The sequence below is a fragment of the Suillus bovinus genome (genome assembly GCF_016758785.1).
Source record: "Suillus bovinus strain UH-Sbo-P2 chromosome Unknown EDB93scaffold_7, whole genome shotgun sequence".
Classification (NCBI taxonomy): Eukaryota; Fungi; Basidiomycota; class Agaricomycetes; order Boletales; family Suillaceae; genus Suillus; species Suillus bovinus.
This window is the reverse complement of record NW_024542063.1, coordinates 230,701-249,504: the sequence shown is the minus strand read 5'-3', so window position 1 is coordinate 249,504 and position 18,804 is coordinate 230,701. Positions and strand designations below refer to the sequence as shown.

The following is an 18,804-nucleotide window of genomic DNA, read 5'->3' as shown; positions in this document are numbered from 1 at the left end:
CTGCAACTATCGCGTAGAGATGATGAGGTATCTTTCGGAGATTGATACTCAGTCCTGGCATATTATCGCATGGACCCTAGGGAATCCCGGGGAACGGGGCCGCATATGAGCTCGAGGCGAACAGGGGAGTCTTCAGGGATAGCTGAATTGCCGAAAGTAGAGGAAAGGGAAGCGCATCTTACCACCTCCATCAAATCACTTGGCCCTTAAGGCGGCACGAAGGTCCCTGCACCCGCACTGACAACTGTAAGCATAGACAGCACATAGATCAACCGCGGACGACAAAGTAGAATGCTGTACGCAGTGTCCATCATATGGCCCGCCCAAAGGACAAGAAATTCGTGAGGGATGGTCCGACTCGGAGGTTGGTGTCGAGAGTTCATAGACACTCTGTTTATCCAATGATACTCATCTGCAAGCTTAAAGGTGGCTATCTGAGACGAGGAGATGGCGGAGACCCAATAAACATCATGGTATGCGGCGGTCTCAAGTGGCAGTGTCGAATGTCCCAAATGAATCGGAGATAATAACCTTTCCCGGAGTCCGACGCGTCCATGTCGAGCCGTCCCCACGGACATTATGACGTTTCACTTGAACCATCTAACGATGTATTTTTCCTCAACGGAGATCTTTTGAATATTTCTACTGGTCAGTTCGAAGTCGAAATCACATTTTCTCCTCAAAGGCTAAAACACATGTGCTGTATGATTTCAAAATAACGTCCCTCATACACAGATTCCAACAGACGCAGACCAGTAGCATATTTATTTATTCACAGGACACGCGACTCCCGTTTTTCTGAGCACCTAGTTTGCGTTATGGTATCAATATTCCCTTCTCATCTTTTGAGCTTTAACGACCATGATCAAATAGGCAAGATATCGTTACCTCAGGTATTTTCTCTACGTTGAGACCATGCTATGAATATCTCGTTCGCTTATGTCCGACCTTATTCAGTGGTTCCATTCTGCACGCTCAAGAGCCACTTCTCTCCCCGCCAATGCTATTTTCGGTAACAACGTCCCCGCCCACGTTTAAAATGCTCCTGGTGTACCTGGGCAGACGCGTACCCCGCTCGTCATGATGCCAAGTTAGGCTACTAGACCTGTATTCCATATCATACTTACCAGGTCGCAGCCAACTTGCTGAGCAAGATCCATCTTCCGACGAGTGAGCACATCGTTTGCGTTGGAGTATTTTGGGAGCCATGTCGATGGTTCAAGTTGCAGCCTTGAACACAGCACACTCCTTGGCTTTTCTCATCGCTGTGCTATCATGCTGCTATTGTCCAATGTGAGTATACTGACACAACAACCATTTATACAGATGGTATGGTGCTTCCGGCCAGAGTGCGAGCCAAGTAATTGCGATCAGGCAATTGACCAAAAAGCGAACTCGGGGAAGTAGCGTCGCCAGACTTTATTCTTGATCTTGCGGAGCAAATGCTTGGTGCGCCTCGGGTGCGCATTGTCAAGGTGATAGGCTATGTGTTTGTGCTTGGTGTAAAATTTTCTCCGAGTATAGTTTCAACCCTGAAGAGAACAACATGTGTATAAAGTCTACGCTATTATGTCAAAAAGACCTCGGAAACGACCGCCTTCTGTTGCGGTGAGTAGCCCTCTTGTGCCACACCACGCATTCCATTGAACCAAGACATAATAGTTTCTTCGAAGACCTTGTCATAGCAACTTTACACACTGTACAGCACGCTATACAATTGAACTTTCGTGAGTGTGTGATTTCCTAGCATGGTAGTATCATAGACTGAAGCATAGTCATAGTCATACTTACCAGATACCATGAAGCTCGTTGAAATCGTTTACCTTACAATCCTCGCTGCTGCTAGTGGTACTGAAGTCGCGGTAGCAGATTCTCTTGAAGCAGGCCTGGTGTGCGATCGCAATTGCGTCCCAAGCACCTCACAACCTTGGGACTGCCCGAAAGGGACGTGGCCTTACCAGCAGAATACCGACGAGACTTGCTGGACGTGCTGTCACTATGCTGCATGAAATTAGTTGGACCTAAGTCAAATCGGTCATATTTTTCTCGAATACGAGTAGAATGTGTGTTCTGTACTGTTTTCCACAAAGATTGAATATATAACGCAGATAAGATTCTTCGATGAAGCATAAATTGAGATTTTGGCAGCTTCAAGTTGAAGGTCTTGCTTGACCACTATCCTTGCGCTGCACTTAGAGATGGCCAATGGTCATGCATTGATCCGAAGCCATAATGGACAAGAAGAGGAAGCTTACGACGAGACAATGTCCAACATAGGCCGGGTCTATGACCCCAATGGACCAACTCTGAAGCAAAAAAAAAGAAAAAAACTAGCACGTCAGCCTCGCACGGTGTCAACTTGTGAAGTCCACATACGCCGTTTCCGTCAGGAACGTCATTGCCACAGATCCGCGAGAGAGAACTACCGCTCTCACATCCGTTTGTACCTTTTCTTACTAATTCGACGTCCGCTTCTGAACATGAGTATGGTGTGCGTGGTGTACGTCTCAAGACGGGTCCAAACATAGATGCAGCTTCACTGCTACTGTCATAGTTACTTTGCAATGATAGGTTTAAAGTCTCCAACGATACCAGCGGACAGGCTAGGTTAACCAGTCAAGCTCTGCCACTGTCCATGGAGACCACAAACCAATCTCCAAGATCATTCTAGTCGGCACCGCTGTCCTCCGAGGTTTGCCCTTCAAAATTTCTCTCTCCAGGTTCGCATCCTTAGTTCTCTGTTTGTGGTCCACCTAGGGATCTTGCATGTGTTAAGTACTCGATCTTTTGAAAAACGATATACGACACACATTTTATTTGTAATGAGAGCAAAAATGACCGAGAGGTTCAACTAACTTCTTCCAGTGGTACAGCACACCCAGCACTCATTGCTCCATTGCCAAGCGAATGAGTTCGGTGGGCAGTTCGGTTGCGTTTGAGAAACACACTGGAACGGGCTTGGGCAGTGCGTATTTATAGCTGGAGCTGCTACTGCCCTCACCCTAGTGCCACTGGCAGCGGCACTGGAAGCGGCAAGGATTGCGAAATAAACGATTTCAACGAGCTTCATGGTATCTAGTATGACTACGCATCAGAGTGTAATGAAAACGTGTGAGGAAATGACGCACCGACAAAAGTCTGCTAGTGCAAATGTGCGCGAAATTTCTATGAAAAATCTTGAAAGAGTTATTATGTGTCGGTTCAATGAAATGCGCATGATATAGCGCAAGAGGGCTACTCACTGCAACAAGATGTGTTCGTCTCTACTCGACCGCTCTGGTTTTATACTTGTTCTTATTAGCCGAGAACTTATACTGGGAGAAAGTTTTATATCAACAAGGGACGCGGCTCTGTTGATTAATCCCGTTTCATCGTAAATCCGTATGAACGCCTGAAACCTGCCAAGTTGTTGATATTCAAGTCCAAGTTAAACAGAGCCAGCGAGTCGTAGTGATCTAGCAGGATGGATGATGAGCGAATCAGTAGTTACATAAGTTGAAATGTTGACTGAGCGTTCTTGGAGCCTCGACATAGCTGTTTCTGAGTGGAGAGCAGTGATGCTAGTCAAGCAATATCATAGCTTGTCCGACTCAGCCCCGCAAATCGGAAGATAAATATAAACGTGGCGAAACGCATATGAGATGCAATAATAATATAACGCGGACTTAAACAGGAGATAGCAATTAATAGTTCGAACTTCGTAATTAAAACCATGCGATTGAGAAACTCATTCGTACCTTTTCTTCACAATCGTATAAAATGTATGAGCGAGGACTATGAACAGAGAATTAGGTTGGGAAAGCAAAGGGATAGGAAAGGCAACATGACTAGAGAGGGCACAATGAAGCTCCACATTTTACCAATAGCATGTACAATGATGGCAGGGACACCGCATGTTAGTATATGTACATGAACGACAAACAAAAAACTTACTACGTCTAAAGCAGAGCCTTGCAATGTGCCACTCAGTGTGGAGAGAGAATCCTGTTGAAGATGGGCTTGCAGCGGTTCTGACCCAAAGTGTCTTTCAATAAGCGATAGAGGGCATGTGAGCAAGTGGGAGAGGGAGATGACGGCTGAAGACTCGGATGGTTCGGAGGTGTATAACCAAGTCGGAGTATGGGTACAAAAGGCTACCGAGCAGGCTCACCTACAGAAGGCCAGCTCGGGAAGAGAAGCAAGGGGAAAAATAGTGAAAACGGTAGGGCGCGTGAACAGTAATGTCCGAGTCATGATTGGTCTATTTGGGGATGATGAGTACATCTTTTGCGGAAATTGCCGTTGTTTTTACATAATTGTTGTCGGAAATTTGCGAAACCTATTTCAATGCTCGGTTGTTGAGATGTCGTTGAAATTGCCATTGGCATGATGATGTAAGATCATTCGCTGAGTTTCAATGCATTGTCAGGCAATTGTAAGCTATTGTAAGGTGGTTGTTCCTCATATTTGCACTCTCACCATCTGTATTCCTCGATCTCTTTGCTTACATCAACTCTGTAAATACCTTATATATATATCTGTCAACATCATGGGCTCTGACCGGGTGAAGTTCTGCAATCTGTGCGAACAGAATATTAAACCACGTGGTTGGGCCACGCACCGAAAGGCCTGCAAGAGGAACATGCAAATGCGGGTGCATGATGAATGTGTCGCGGAATCGATCAGGCAGCGAAAAGGTGCATTTTTAATTTGAGTTGCTCTTATCACCTTCCCATCTGATTCAGAATATAGCTGCAGTAAATAATCCTGATGGTTCTAGATGCAGGACTATCAATGTCACAGCTGCAGATCCAAACATCCTGCTTCCAAATCAGACACAAGGTAAGTTTTGCCCTTTGTGTCATATACTATGACATCTATTTCACTCATTCATCTATTGTTACAAGAACACCTAGATGCTTGGGCCCCTACCATTTTTCTCCTCATCCTCCTCGTCTCTGCCCTTGCATCACACCCTTACCCCGACCTTGCTCTTGTTATCCTCGTCATCCTCGCATTCCCCTTCGCCCTCTACCTGTCACTCCAGCAGAGCCAGTATATTTGGCCAGACCCTTTCTCTGATGAAGCATACCCATGCTCCGTTCCACCCGTTGACTGATCCTGTGGACAGTCCCCCTTACCCTTACCGTCCGGACAGTAACCTATGATGCGATGCACACTGCATCCCCTTTGCCCTGTTTCCTTCTTTGATCTATGACTTGGTGCGCAGTCGCACATTGTACTTATACTTAGCTCTGCAGCTGCACGATCGTGCCCCTGCTTGTTTCACTTCCTGTTTCTGTTCTCCGACTCATGTTCCATTTGCACATTCCAGTTCGCCCATGACTCACCTCAAACGTGCCTTCCTTTTCTAGTATCACCCTTTGACCAGTTCCCTTTCTGGTAGTATGAGTTATCATCCACTAATATGCTTCCTTTCCTCTATATAAACTCGCTACCATGTATCTAGTTCCTTAACTTGAATCTACTTGGTTCTTGCCCTCCTACTCCTAACAAGAGTGATTCCTTCAGCCTAGCCAGCTGTCTATATTCTACTTTCTTATCTGCTCATCGCGGATAAGTCTTTAGTCTCAATCTTTACTCATCGACTTCATTGTTGAGCAAAGCCCCTGTTATTAGTCGGACTTCCGTCCTTCTATTAATGCAGATCTTACGATTAACCTTCGGGTGTTGTAAGCCTTGGCAGATACACTTATCATCGAGCCCCGCTTGACATAAGCTACCTGATTTGGACATAGGCGTTAAATCTTACTTGCCGAAGCCTCGCCAAGTAAGACCCCTAACCTTGGGCCAGCCCAAGGATGTCCTCGACCGTTGACGACACACTCTCTGCTTGAGTGTCGTCAACAGATACTATCCAAGTCTGTAACATCTATCAATCAGTCATGACAGGCCAGAATGGCCCATCTTTGACAAGTTCTCATGGCGTCGAACATCTGTACCCTATTTTCGGTGAGTTCTGTGATTTCATCAATTTTTCATAATTGTGCATCATTTAATTGATGTGGATGTTAGAGGATCAACAATTTGTCCCCAATGATGATGGAGACCTCGAATATTGCGAATTCGAGGTTGATGATATCAAGGTTGTACACCACCCAAAGAGCGGGATCCCAATGCAAGTTCATGTGTTCGGTGATTTCAAGCATCACCCAGCCCATCACTCCTTGTGGTCCGCTCCTGAACCTGACGCACAACCTTGGCGTCCCTTCAAGTCTCGTTTAGAGTTTGATATCACTGAAATTGCCCTCGAAGCGGCTCTCAATAATGCTCAGACAGACCATCTCCTTGACATCTGTCACCGTTGTGCGCAGAAGTCAGAGAAGTTCACTTTCCAGAACCATAAGGATATCCACGCTAAGTAGGACACTGCCTCTCAATGTGTCACAGGGGTTGTCTCACTGCTTACTGTATAATTTTCTTTGGACTAACATTTGAGCTCAGTTTACGAAAGATGTCATTTAGATACCCTTCACTGATAAATCTTGGGATTTTGATGTCTACTATCGTGATCTTTGGGGATGGGCCACCAACCTCCTCCATGATCCTTATCTATTTTCTCACTTTCATTTTGATGCTCAACACTTGTTGAAGTTCAATGGCCAGTCATTCAAACAATTTGTAGATGAGCCCTTTATGGCTCAAAACTTCTGGGATGCTCAAGTATGTACTATTCATGTCAATGTACCACATGTAGTGATTTTAATTGCATTTAAATTTCAATGTATTGTGTAGTCGCAGCTGCTGCCCAATGCAAAGCCCCTTGCCTTCATTTTGTATGCTGACAAGACAAAATTATCCAGTTTTGGTACCGCAAAAGGGTACCCTGTCATGGCACTGATTAGCCAACTTACCCACTGACATTCACAACGGTCAGGGGATGGGTGGTGGTTACATTGTTGGGTGGCTTCCTGTGGTTTGGTACATTTGTTATGTCTGTTGATTCAAGCTAATTCTATAAATATAGGTGAAGGAAGATAAGCAACACTCTAGCAAGCTGGCATGGGCCAACTTTAAGGCTACAGTATGGCACAAGTCCTTCGAAAGGATCCTCACTTCGCTAGCAACAAAATCCAATACGGGACAGTGGCTTGACTGTTTAGACAGAGTTCAGCACTGGTTTTTTCCACTAATACTAATCTTATTGTCCGATTTTAACTTCAATGCTGCCCTCTTGCTAACTCATTGTGTTTCAAGGTCCTTAATGTCCCTCACTCGAGGTGTCAGGGCCCTTTGGCCATGCCCCATTTGTCTGGTTCCACACGACAAACTTAGTGATACGACACACTGCTATCCACATTGCACATCCTGTGACTCGCAGGCTATCCTAGCAACTGCACGAGCAAAGGACACTGCAGAAGAGAGGGAGGAGGCACTAAAAGAATACGGACTCCGTGATATCCTGGTGAGGTTATCTGTACTCTTCTGACACATTTTTTAACTTCGTCATAGAATGAATTTTGGACAATGAAGTCTACCGATGTGCATCATGCGCTGTCGTGGGACAAACTGCACTTTCACTTGTGGGTCGAGCTTCAAAAGTATATCAACTGTCTTGGACAAGACAAAACATCTCAAGTAGATAAGAAGTAACACTTTCTTCAGAAAAATTTCGAGTTGAATTGAGGTGTTTTAATACAGTTATCACGCATTTCCCCATTGGTGAGATCAGAAACACCCAAATCATGTAATGAACATTGTGTTTACAGACAACTCTGTGCACGAAGACATTTCAAAGGTTCATGTCAAGCTTTTGTGTTACTAGCTTGAGTCTGACATATTTCTAGATGATAGTATATGCTACCCATGACATTTTAACTGAGCAGGACTGTCCTCTTGGTTATCTACTCCTTCGTTGTGTCTGTCTTTACCTCGAACTTGATATGTACGCCTTGCTCGAAGTTCACATGACTGAAACTATCAGCAGCGGCCATCACACACACCACATGTTTTCGGCCATTTTGCATGTATGTTGCATGTGTCTACTGCTACCAATAGTCAACTAATCAACTCGTTATTAGCAATACATCAACAAAACGGCTGACGAGAATGGAAAAATTTGGAACTATCCAAAGTTGCATATGGACCTGCATATTTTTGATGATGTTGAAGCAAAAGGAGCTACACGGAATTATAATATGAAACCGAACAAGAAGATGCACAGCTTGTTAAAGGATTCGTATTTGCTGCAGACAAACTTTCATGATGTAGCAGAACAGGTGCATTGTTACAATGATTGTTTACTAACTTAAATTTGATGTATCATTTGACAGATCCTCCAAATCAATCAGTGGCAAGTAGTTGCAGATCGTATCTGCCGTCATTTATATGAATTTGATGAGCACCAATGTCAATTGCATGAAGAAGACTTGCTAAAAAAAGAAGACTACATCGTGAATGTTGTCGACCGCCCTATCTCAACCGGCGGTTCCTTTCATGTGAAGCTTGGATTGAAACAACCTCTGGAGACCTTTGATGCAATTGAGAAAGCTCACCAGGACAACCAAGTGTTTGGTAATTTCTGCATCAAACTCAATGATTTCCTTAATGTACTGTTACCCTTGTCGGATATACCACTACCTGATGGTAGACATATTCATCTCCAAGGAAATAATCATGTACGATATCCTTTCTCAGTTTGTTCATTGACTATTATGTCCTAACATACAAGTAGATTACAGTGCACCAATTTCTTCGTGTCAACTATGAATCGATGGTTGACTGGTGGCAACATACAGACTATCTACAATGCAATCCCCTTTTCTTTGGTTCCCGCACTTCGACTGTGTCTTCATTTGGCTGACAGAAGATAAAGTCATTCTTGGCCAGTGCTCTTCATTTTTGAATGTCTGATTGGGGACTGCATATATCCCCTCGCTCTTATTCACCCCTTTGATGTTCCCACTGGTCAGCACTCTCGAAAGGACAGGGATCTAAACCTTTTCAGAGTTCGAGCAAGACGACAGGCAGAGGCACAGTTTTTTTCAGTCAGATCCATCATACATGGCATGCTTCTAGTACTGGATGGGCCTTCTGATTACCTTGCAGTTGATACTGTAGATACAGACATGTTTCTTCACATAAAGATGATGCATCTGGAGGCAGTGCACATTGTGCACATTTGATGTTGAACATCTGCCAGCCATCAGTAAGTCCAGGATGCCAGAAGGTTGTACCATTATCTGATTCTCAACCTACAGCAACCACGAAACGGCTCATGGAACATGATCAATCAAACTTTCCATGACATACAGCAACCATGAAACGGCTCATGGAATATGATCAATGAGACTTTCCATGACCTACAGCAACCACAAAATGGTTTATGGAACATGATCAATCAAACTTTCCATGACCGGACGAAGAGTTTATCTTAATGTACTCCCTTAGACTACCTACAGCAACCACGAAATGGTTCATGGAATATAATTAATCAAACTTTCCATGACCGGACGAAGTGTTTATCTTGGTAGACGGGGCCCCCTACCTACAGCAACCGCAAAACGGTTCATGGAATATGATGATCGACCAAACTTTCCATGAACTGACGAAGAGTTTATCTGCCTGGGTAATTCTCAATTACAACAAGGTCAGCAACCAAACAACCAACTGGTTCATCAACACTCTGATCAATGCATGCAAAAAATTTGGAGCCATAAGTATCTTTATCTTCCATGATTTAAACTAACCCACCCTTGTCACCAGTATTCAACTCTCATTGGCTTTTTCACTCGAATCTCATCTGACCATTCCTTCCACTCAAATCTTGTCCGACCATTCCTTCCACTCCTGCTAGAAATCCTGTCACCAGATTGCATGATATGTGTCATTATCCTCCCTCAACGAGCTTCTTCAGATTTGGTGTGATAGGCTCTCAAACATCATGAACCTCCATCGTGTTTGCCACTGTCATCTACATGCAAGGCTTCCATATGGAGATCCCCATCAAGAGCAAGTCACAGATGAGCATCAAATCATCTTCTGATTGTTGTGCTGCATGGGTCGACAACTCTCGCACTTATTCCACTTCTTGGGAGTTCATTCTTCCCATCTGGTCATCAACTGTGCAATCATGGCGATCACAACATGACACCCACACACCAGACCTCTTTGTTCACTAACATGGCATGTTGTTCACTAACATCCAACTTGACGGCTTCTCACTGACTCTTTCTTTCAGACTTGCATTGGAACTTTCCTTCTAGATGCTCTCATTCGTTCTCCACAATCCGACATGGAAGGCCTCACCTTTTGCTCGTTTGACTCTCAATCCTTATCTCTCAGTCATGCTCACCTTCTTGGCCACCATCCTTTACACAATCTTGCCCGATTTTTTGCTGCCGTTCCCCATGATATCTTTCGGGCTAGCACATATCACCTCCCCAGCCAAATGATGGTCTTTCCCAGCCTGTTTTGAGCATCACAGCAGAGCCGAACTGGAGGCCCATGAAATGTAAGAGACCAGCCCGCAATATTACACTGATTGATACTCATGCTGATTTCATATTATGTTTTAAGGCCAGGCTATGCCTTCATTACATGGCTGGAGCACAAGCACATTTCAAGGTGCATCATGGTGTTTTTCTTCTTGGTGCCAGCACATCACTGCAGCCTGAGGAATCTTCGGCTGCAGCATACACGAGGTACACCAAAATTTTGCCTTATATAATACTGGGGTGTTGTGCTGACCGTTTTCTTGTCTCCCTTCTGAATCCCTCCAGTTCATTTTGTGTCATGTCACATCTCTCTGGAAACACATTTGACAATGATTCAGATGAAGAACCTTATATCGAATCAGTTGCAATTCCAGGGCCAAACACGTCAAAGGGAGACCTCATGGAGGTATGTTTTAAGTGTTCAACTACATTACCCATCTAACTCCTCTCTCTCACTTTAGGCACTTAAGGCACTGCAGGTTCAGCTTCAGAAGCTTGTCAAGGACAATTGTACTCTTTGTGAGGAGAACAAAACTCTGGTCGCTGAGAAACCAAAACGAAAATGTCGTGCGGAAGCACCTGATGAACTTTTGGCCCATGAGCAAACAATAACACTCTTCACTCGTAAATACAGCCTGACTGTTGAAATGTTCCCTAATTCCGACCTTCTCAGCAAGCCACGCCCCAAGAATCCAACTCCATTCAACAGCTGTGACTGGTACCTGACAGCGATGATGCAGGAATCAGCATTCTTGGATGAACTTTTTCAGCACTTTCCCAATTGCATACACAGTGCCATGCAAAGTTTGTATTTCAGTGATCTCGTAAGTATTATATGTTTTGATACTAATTTAAAATGTAACTAACATTCAACAGGTAATGAAGTCCATTTCTGAGGCTCGCTCCTCAGAAATCAATAAGCTGCATGGTGTCGCCGGCGATATCTTTGGCCTTCCAGGGATGTACTTCGCCAATACCAACTACCGCAGAGCTGATGTCGCAGAAATTCGGGACATGCTTGGAGTGTCAGCGGCGAATCCAAAGTACAAGACTTTTCCACTGGTCTTATTTCTTGGAATGCAGGAAGACTCATCCTTGAAGACCATATTCAGAAACTGGGAGCTTTTGGCTAAGGTAGGCCTTTCAGCTGTGTCCTCTTGCAGACCGTGTGATGATGCACCTCTGAATAGGTTCTGAAGGCTACACTACACGGTGTCACTTCACTTCATCAAGAGACAACCAGCGGACCCAAGATGAATGCACGCAAATGGAACTTCAAACAGGTCACACCAGGGTCCATTGCATGGGCTGCCATCATTGTGAGTCATCCACCCTATGTTGAGCGACAGTGTTGCTCAGTTGATATCACAGGTAATCTTTCTGCTGTCACCTGACACCAAATTCCAGAAGTCTGGCTTAAGAAAGTCATCCAATATAACTACAAGGATCTATTCTACCACTATAAGAAGCTCTTACTCACAAAGTGGGATAGCCGTTGCATCCAGACTATCGTTCAAAACATCAACCGAGAAGTTTTTGGCTCCGCAAAGTCTTCTGCCTCTGGCCCAGCTGGTCAGGAAGATCACTCCAGTGAAATCATTCGTGCCATGAACGCACTTGATATGGACAGTGACAGTGAATCAGATTTAGATTTACCTGGACCTGCCCCTGGACCATCCTCTACAGCACAAGCCACCACTGCCTCTCGTCAGTCTGATGTTTTCGAGGTGGCACAGCCTCCAGAAGATTTTGCCCCACCTTTCAGTGCTATTTCTACTCTCAGTACTGCCTCCGCCCTCAGCAGTGCTTCCAGAAAGCATGCTGAAGTGCCTGTAATGACGGGCCCAGAAGCCACTAATACTAATACTCCAGTTGTGGTGCAGGATTCAGATGGAGTAGGACAGCAGCCAACTCAAGGGAGAGGAAAGAAGAAGCTGCCTGCAGCCGCTGAAGGTGTTTGTCGTGGTGCTCGACGCACTTGCTAGGGATATATATTAGTTACACTTCAAGCCTCATGTTGTATTACTGCCTGCTGCTTTTAAATTTGATTTGATTGTAATTCACACTTGCGCACGCTCTGAATCATTGACAATTTAAGTCTAAGTCAAAATTCTGAATCTATTATTATAATAATATATCAAGTGTTTAAATTCATATTAATAAGATTCTAATAAGGATTCAACAGTGTCCTTTAATTTCCCACATCCCTTTGTCTCTACTTCAGTTACAGTCTAAGTCTAAGCTACTCAACATGTCTTTTTTGAACTCATATGCGCCCACTCGACGTTCTCAATGTGATTCAGATTCAGAGGGTGTGTTGAATCTGAATTGAATGCTTGTGGAGACTTTGCTCAACAATTCAGATGATATTTGTCCCTTTTCTACTGATTTTCAGTTCACACTGACACTTCATTTAGATTGACATGACGACACCTGGACCTTACACCTGCTCGCCACTGTAACACTTCTGTTGTGCAATGAGTGGACCATAACATTGCCTGGACCAGACAATTGTGGTTTGTTTAGTGGTTCTTTTAGTTGGTTGATTCTGATTTAATTTTTTTCTGCACAGTGCCCAAGCAGGGTTGCTCAGGTGACTATGACCAAGGAAATCGCTGTGGTGCATTGGTGAGAGACCCGAACCAGTATGTATTCACGAGTGCATGGTACTGTGTCCTCTTCGCATGCTAAAAATTTAATCAGGCCACTGCTGAGGAACATCCTCAATATTGTCCTCAATGTTCATGGTGTTCCTGATTGTTGTATGGTGAGCGCATTGACACAGCACTGCCAAGGTTCTGATCATTCTAACTTTGCATGAATTGTTTTCAGGATTCGAGTGCTTGTCTTGTGGGGGTCTCGTGGGCGGCTTGTTGATTCAGACTGAGTGACAGTAGTTGTGTGTCTGGTCCAGATCTGAATCAAGTGTCGAGTAATGCAGAATGTCTACATTATAATAGTACTGTAACTGTAGCAGATACAAATACAAAAAGATGATATTACAATTGTGAACAACATGATCAAAGGGCACTTGTAATGGTATTCCAAGAGACTACATTCATCACAATCATTGGCATCATTGCAACTGGTTGCAATGCTCACCGCGGCTGAGGAATGGAAATAGTCTATTACAATGATTCAGATTGATTGCAACCACGATTGTAACGACCATTACAACACGCACTCTATTATTAGAAGCCATTTCAAGTCGAGGTTTGTATTTAAACATTTCAATGCTTTGTAATGTATTGAAAGCTAAATTAGGAATTTCCGACAGTGGACAATCCGAGAACTTATGGTAGACCCAGACCACGTAGGTTGCATACGGTAATGTCATTTTTGGCAGTGTACGACCTTGCAAGCAAGGTGATTAGAGCCATGCAATTGAGAAGCTCATTTGTACCTTTTCTTCGTACTAATGTTGCCGCTGTCGACATCTGGTTATGAACCTCAAACGGTTACGTTCGTGGCTCAGAGCATAGCAGAATTTGAGAACGTAACATACTTGGTAGCCGCTACATAGTACAATGATGACTGCATAGAGGGGACTTGACTACAGAGCACAGAGCTACACGTGCTACCTTGAATATAGTCAGCTTGTTTTTTCCTGATGAAGATCCAGACACACCAGACATGCGTAAGGGATGTGACGTCATCAGGATACAAATAAATTGACTTTCATTGGCACTTGGCCGAAGGTACTTTCCTTTGTAGTGCTGCTGCAGTCTGGTCCAGGACCTAGGTTCGAACCTGAACCTTTGCAGACCGGACCCATGGTTCGGTCACAGGTCCAGAATTTCTCTTGGACCAAACCCCTTGGTAGGTTTGAGGTTCGGCGTGTTGTCGATATATCCGGACCAGTTCTGGACGCATCCAGACCAGTTTGAACCCATCATTGTCGCTGACTTCGACTTACAATTTTCACAAAGTCGAAGCCTCATGTTTTGGGTGAGGCTTTCAATTTAAGTATTGTCCTTGCCCTTCTGTTCACTGTCTTCTCCTACTTCTCCTGCATTCCAGTAGCAACAAGATTGCAAGGCGATCTCTTGGCGACTTTGGTAATGCAACACACTCAGGTGCTAGTAAGTTCACAACAAGTCTACTGTCTGTCCTAATTAACTTATGATGTGATTTATTTCAGAACATACCTACAGTTGTGATTCACCATACTGATTATCTGCCATGGGTTCTCATTCTGGTGTTTCACAGGTGCGCAACATTGACCCTTACAGCGAGAAGTGGAAACCAATTGAGCATTGAATACGGTATGTTTATTCATTGGATACTCAACTTAATGACTGATGAGTGTTTACTACTAGTTGTATGGAGCACGCACTCCACTTAGCAGCCAAGCATTTTGTGGAGGTGGTTGCTCCTATGCCAACGAGTGCCTTGCACAAGAAGGCAGCGCAGGCTCATGCTGACAACGACGATGAAGATGAGGAAAGTGTCGAGTTTGATATTGGGGACACCATCGGAAAAGCACTCGCTTTTGTCTCACAAGTAAGCTTGTTAGTGATCTATCTGCTGTGATATACTAATCTCTTTATTTAGGTGAAAGTCTCCTCAAGCCTGCATCTTCCTTCAAAAGTGCTCCGCTGAGGTGAACAAGCATCCCTTGGAACTTTTGAAATAGGTATGCACATGCTGGGCATCACTTTTCAACATGTTGGAATGTGTTTTGCAATTACGCAAAGTAAGTTCATCTACTAGTAGCAACTACAAACAGTGTCATTGACTTGACGTTTTAGGGCATGAACAGGTTTATTCAACTCGCTGACAACAGCGACAACGTTCCTAATTTGCAGGGCAGCAAATCATATGCGGATTTCAAACTTTCAGCACAAGAATGGACAGAGCTGGAGTTGATGCATGCTGTTCTCCAGGTATGTTCTCTCTGTCTGTCACATCCGATTATGCTTACTATGTGCCACGCAACAAGGAACCTGCAGAGGCTCAGCAAAGTTTCTCAGCGACTCGTGAACCTACTGTGTGGCGAACAATCCCAGTACTCGAATATCTTCAAGAGACACTGCAAAACATGGCTGGCTCATCAAAATTCAGCAGCTTCTCAACAGCCATCAAAGCTGGTGTTGAGAATCTCCGCAAGTGGTATGGCAAGACTGACGACACCGACATATATTTTATCTGCCTTGGTATGTTATTTTTTTTAATGCCTCCGAACAATGTTAACCTGTACTGATGCTGTGTAGCACTTGACCCCAACTACAAGGTCGCCTACGCCAAAGACAAATGGGACCCTCTTTATTTTGACAAGGGCATGCGATGCTTCGAGAGAGTTGTAAGTCACTACTGGTCTCTGTTGATTTTATGGATACTGATTTTGTGTAGTTTGATACGTATCATTGTAGCACGTCCACGCAGGCTGTTGCAGAGCCATCTGTTGCTCAGGTGCCTCCATCACTTGCTCATCAAGGCTCTTATGGCCATAATTGGATGCGAAGCTCCGTCAAATCATGTATTGCAAATGACACAGCCACATGAAGGCCTCGTCAAGAGCTTGAGGACTATCTAGCTGCACTGCTTGAGGACATTAACAATGTAGTGGCTTGGTGGGGGGTATGTCTCATTATTTTGTTTGTTACTCATAAACTTATACATTGTAAAAAAATCAAGCACCATTTTATCCAATACCCGACCATCTCACATATTGCCAAGGATTATCTTGCCATCCAGGGATCCGCTGTTGCATCTGAGCGGGCATTTTCAAGTGGTGGAATTACCAGAACAACATGTCGCAGCTGTTTGCTGCCAACAACGTTTGAGGCTCTTCAATTACTGAAGAGTGCATATCGACAAGGCCATATCTCTGCAACAGCCCAGGCTGAGTTTGCTGCTCCTTATGATAACCGTGTCATTGTGAACAAGGAGCAGTCTCATGTAGTGTAGAAATTTGTCATTTTTTGATTTTTTGCAAATTGATATAAAGGGTTCGAGGGTTCGAACGCGTTCACAGGGGTCCGGTCCATGATTCAGCCTCCTTCCCCGAACCTGACCAATGGTCAGGTTCGGGGTTCGCAAATATAGGGCCATGAACTGGACCGAACCGGACTTCGGCAGCACTATCTTTGGACCAACACGCCATGAATACCCAATCAGTATCGACGATAGCAGGTTCAACCGGCCAGACCCATATGCAATAATTACATAACGCGGACATTAATTCATAGTTCGAGCGTCGTAATTAACCACGCGATAGAACATAGAGAACGAGCAAACTCCCCTCGCAGTCGTGCTATATCGCCTCAGAAATGACAGTAATTGCGGGTTTATCATGCAGGCAGTTAGCTGAATTTACAGTTTAAAATTTGATTCAGATGGGCTTGCAAAAGTTGAAAAGAAGAAACTTGAATCACGACTTCCGTCATATGAAACCTGCTTGGTGGAGGTAGGCTGCCATTGGCATTAATACCGCTTCGCTCAGGCTACAATCCCGTAGGTCGTTCTTATAGGCTACCACTACGTGGTTCTGGTAAACATATTTCAGTCCACATGTTCTGGATTATTTATCCACGGAGATGTGATTCTGCCTGTAACAATATTAATCCTGAAGTCCGTCAGCTGCGACCATCCTGATAAAATTTACAAATCTGTGCTTCTCAAACACACGATTTATGGGATATAAGAGCGAGCTGTCAACTCGGTCAGTATCAGACCTATCATTCGGAATCCTCTCGACGCTTCCTAAATCACTTACCACAGAACATGCATTTTTCATTTCTCATCGCTGTCGCTGCTGCTTTGACAACATCTATGTCTGTCAGTGCATGCGCAGATGCAAACGGACTTTGCGGCGCGAGTAGCGCGGAACACGATGTGTGCTGCAGAGGCCTTTCTTGCAAAGTCGGTGTGAGTATGGTCCACAAGCTTTGGATTCAGCTCCACGACTTACCCCTTGCGCCTTGTATCGATAGATTTTCAGCGGTAAAGACAAGAAAACTTACTGCCAGTAACCCTCTCTTGATTGGCTCGGAAGTCTAAGCATGTTCACGACAGTGGGTCATCTTTCTGCTTTCATATTTTCCCGGTGGACAATTGATCACATCATGAAATGCAGATGATTGATATGCTTATTGTTGCACGAATTTCCGGGCTGCCTCGAGCAGACTCTAGAATAACATAGCATTAGAAAACTTCCTCGCAAATTGATAAAACACATTTGAATTACTCAACTTGCGTACGATTTCCCCCTAATGCACAATTGAGAAAACTGGTGTACTCAGCCGACATCAAAGTTGAAGATCGTCAAGGAAGAAGGGCTAGTGCCGAATCCCGATGACTGCTTTGCCCACATCCTAGTAGTAATGTTCCTTGTGTGCGTCTTTCGTACAGCTCTCTTACGTCCCCAGTATTTCTGGCGCTCACTCGCGCTCACTACGTCTCACCATCGTCCCCGAATACGCAGTTGCCTTTTGATCCGCAAAGTTGAGTACTGCGAAGAATTTTTGACAGCATATCGACGGGCCTGTGAGTCTGGCTCTGCGTGTATATTTAACTAATTCAAGACTGTTTTACATGTCGGCGAGGGACCTTCAATTCACACAGCTAAAACCTTTGTCAGCTGAAAAATGCATTAGCATCAGGCGAATTTTATAAGCAGTTGCACAGATAAATTCTGCCGATTCGACGTTGATTACCTTTGGTGGGCTGAATATTTTAAATGCAATCTTGACTCGAACTGGTTCTGCCTAATTACTAGACACTTCGTTCGCTGTAGAGTGAACTGGCCCATATAATAATAGATGACGGATCATCTTGCATGATCTATCATTTTGTGGGCGCGTCGCACAAGGGTGGTGCAACCTACTCTTGTTTGGTACATTGCCAGTGTTGGTGGGGGGTTTGATCTTCTTTTATTATATTTCTTATTGTCATCTTCTTTGCTGACAACATTTTCAACGCAGTGGTCTTCATAATAACAGCGGTGCCCTGCAGGAAGCAGGAAACTTTGTTTTTTCTGTCTCCATTCCTTGGGTCTGGGAAATATTTTCGTCGTAGTACTTATTCGAATTGATTGTTATGGGTCCTGAGACCTGACGTTCAAGTTGACAATGTTTCAATCACTATCCTGGATATTACTACTGTACTAGTGAATGACTCGGAAACAATGTACTGAACGGAAAGGTCAAGGAACAAGAGATGCCGCCGTCAGACAGACCGATTTACATCCATTAGCAATATCAATGAATTACGCTAAGTCTCGTTCATTCTGGTCTATCAAAGTCCCGAGCTGCAGACCAAGTGCTCCACCCGCTCGAGTCAACTAAGTCGTCCTGACAGGACTCGCCTGTCTAAGCAGACTTCTTCCCCCATGCATTGCCGTCCTTGCTGATGTCCCACAAAAATC

At 44.4% G+C, this 18,804-nt stretch overlaps 4 protein-coding genes across 4 annotated transcripts; 3 read left to right on the top strand and 1 right to left on the bottom strand.

The window, feature by feature from the left end:
- Window positions 1-1,567: 1,567 nt before the first annotated feature.
- Window positions 1,568-2,889, bottom strand: EDB93DRAFT_1101002 (uncharacterized protein; the record flags this gene model as incomplete). Its single annotated transcript, XM_041447059.1, has 7 exons — window positions 1,568-1,688; window positions 1,792-1,886; window positions 1,924-2,001; window positions 2,256-2,306; window positions 2,377-2,603; window positions 2,651-2,753; window positions 2,857-2,889. The coding sequence occupies 7 exons, from the start codon at window positions 2,887-2,889 to the stop codon at window positions 1,568-1,570; spliced, it is 708 nt and encodes a 235-aa protein (XP_041311396.1).
- Window positions 2,890-4,528: 1,639 nt separating this feature from the next.
- EDB93DRAFT_1246727 (uncharacterized protein) lies at window positions 4,529-5,098 on the top strand (the record flags this gene model as incomplete). The annotated part of the gene is made up of 3 exons (XM_041452491.1): window positions 4,529-4,676; window positions 4,732-4,821; window positions 4,887-5,098. 3 exons carry the CDS (start codon window positions 4,529-4,531, stop codon window positions 5,096-5,098), a joined length of 450 nt encoding a protein of 149 aa, XP_041311395.1.
- A 904-nt stretch (window positions 5,099-6,002) lies between these two features.
- Window positions 6,003-9,125, top strand: EDB93DRAFT_1238515 (uncharacterized protein; the record flags this gene model as incomplete). Its single annotated transcript, XM_041451542.1, has 15 exons — window positions 6,003-6,361; window positions 6,440-6,443; window positions 6,466-6,663; window positions 6,736-6,808; window positions 6,846-6,916; window positions 6,968-7,146; window positions 7,198-7,405; window positions 7,453-7,578; window positions 7,673-7,738; window positions 7,788-7,967; window positions 8,022-8,219; window positions 8,274-8,618; window positions 8,675-8,768; window positions 8,830-9,056; window positions 9,087-9,125. 15 exons carry the CDS (start codon window positions 6,003-6,005, stop codon window positions 9,123-9,125), a joined length of 2,367 nt encoding a protein of 788 aa, XP_041311394.1.
- A 1,414-nt stretch (window positions 9,126-10,539) lies between these two features.
- EDB93DRAFT_1100999 (uncharacterized protein) lies at window positions 10,540-12,421 on the top strand (the record flags this gene model as incomplete). The annotated part of the gene is made up of 7 exons (XM_041447058.1): window positions 10,540-10,643; window positions 10,722-10,842; window positions 10,898-11,260; window positions 11,313-11,570; window positions 11,627-11,755; window positions 11,786-11,807; window positions 11,844-12,421. The coding sequence occupies 7 exons, from the start codon at window positions 10,540-10,542 to the stop codon at window positions 12,419-12,421; spliced, it is 1,575 nt and encodes a 524-aa protein (XP_041311393.1).
- Between the last annotated feature and the right edge of the window lie 6,383 nt (window positions 12,422-18,804).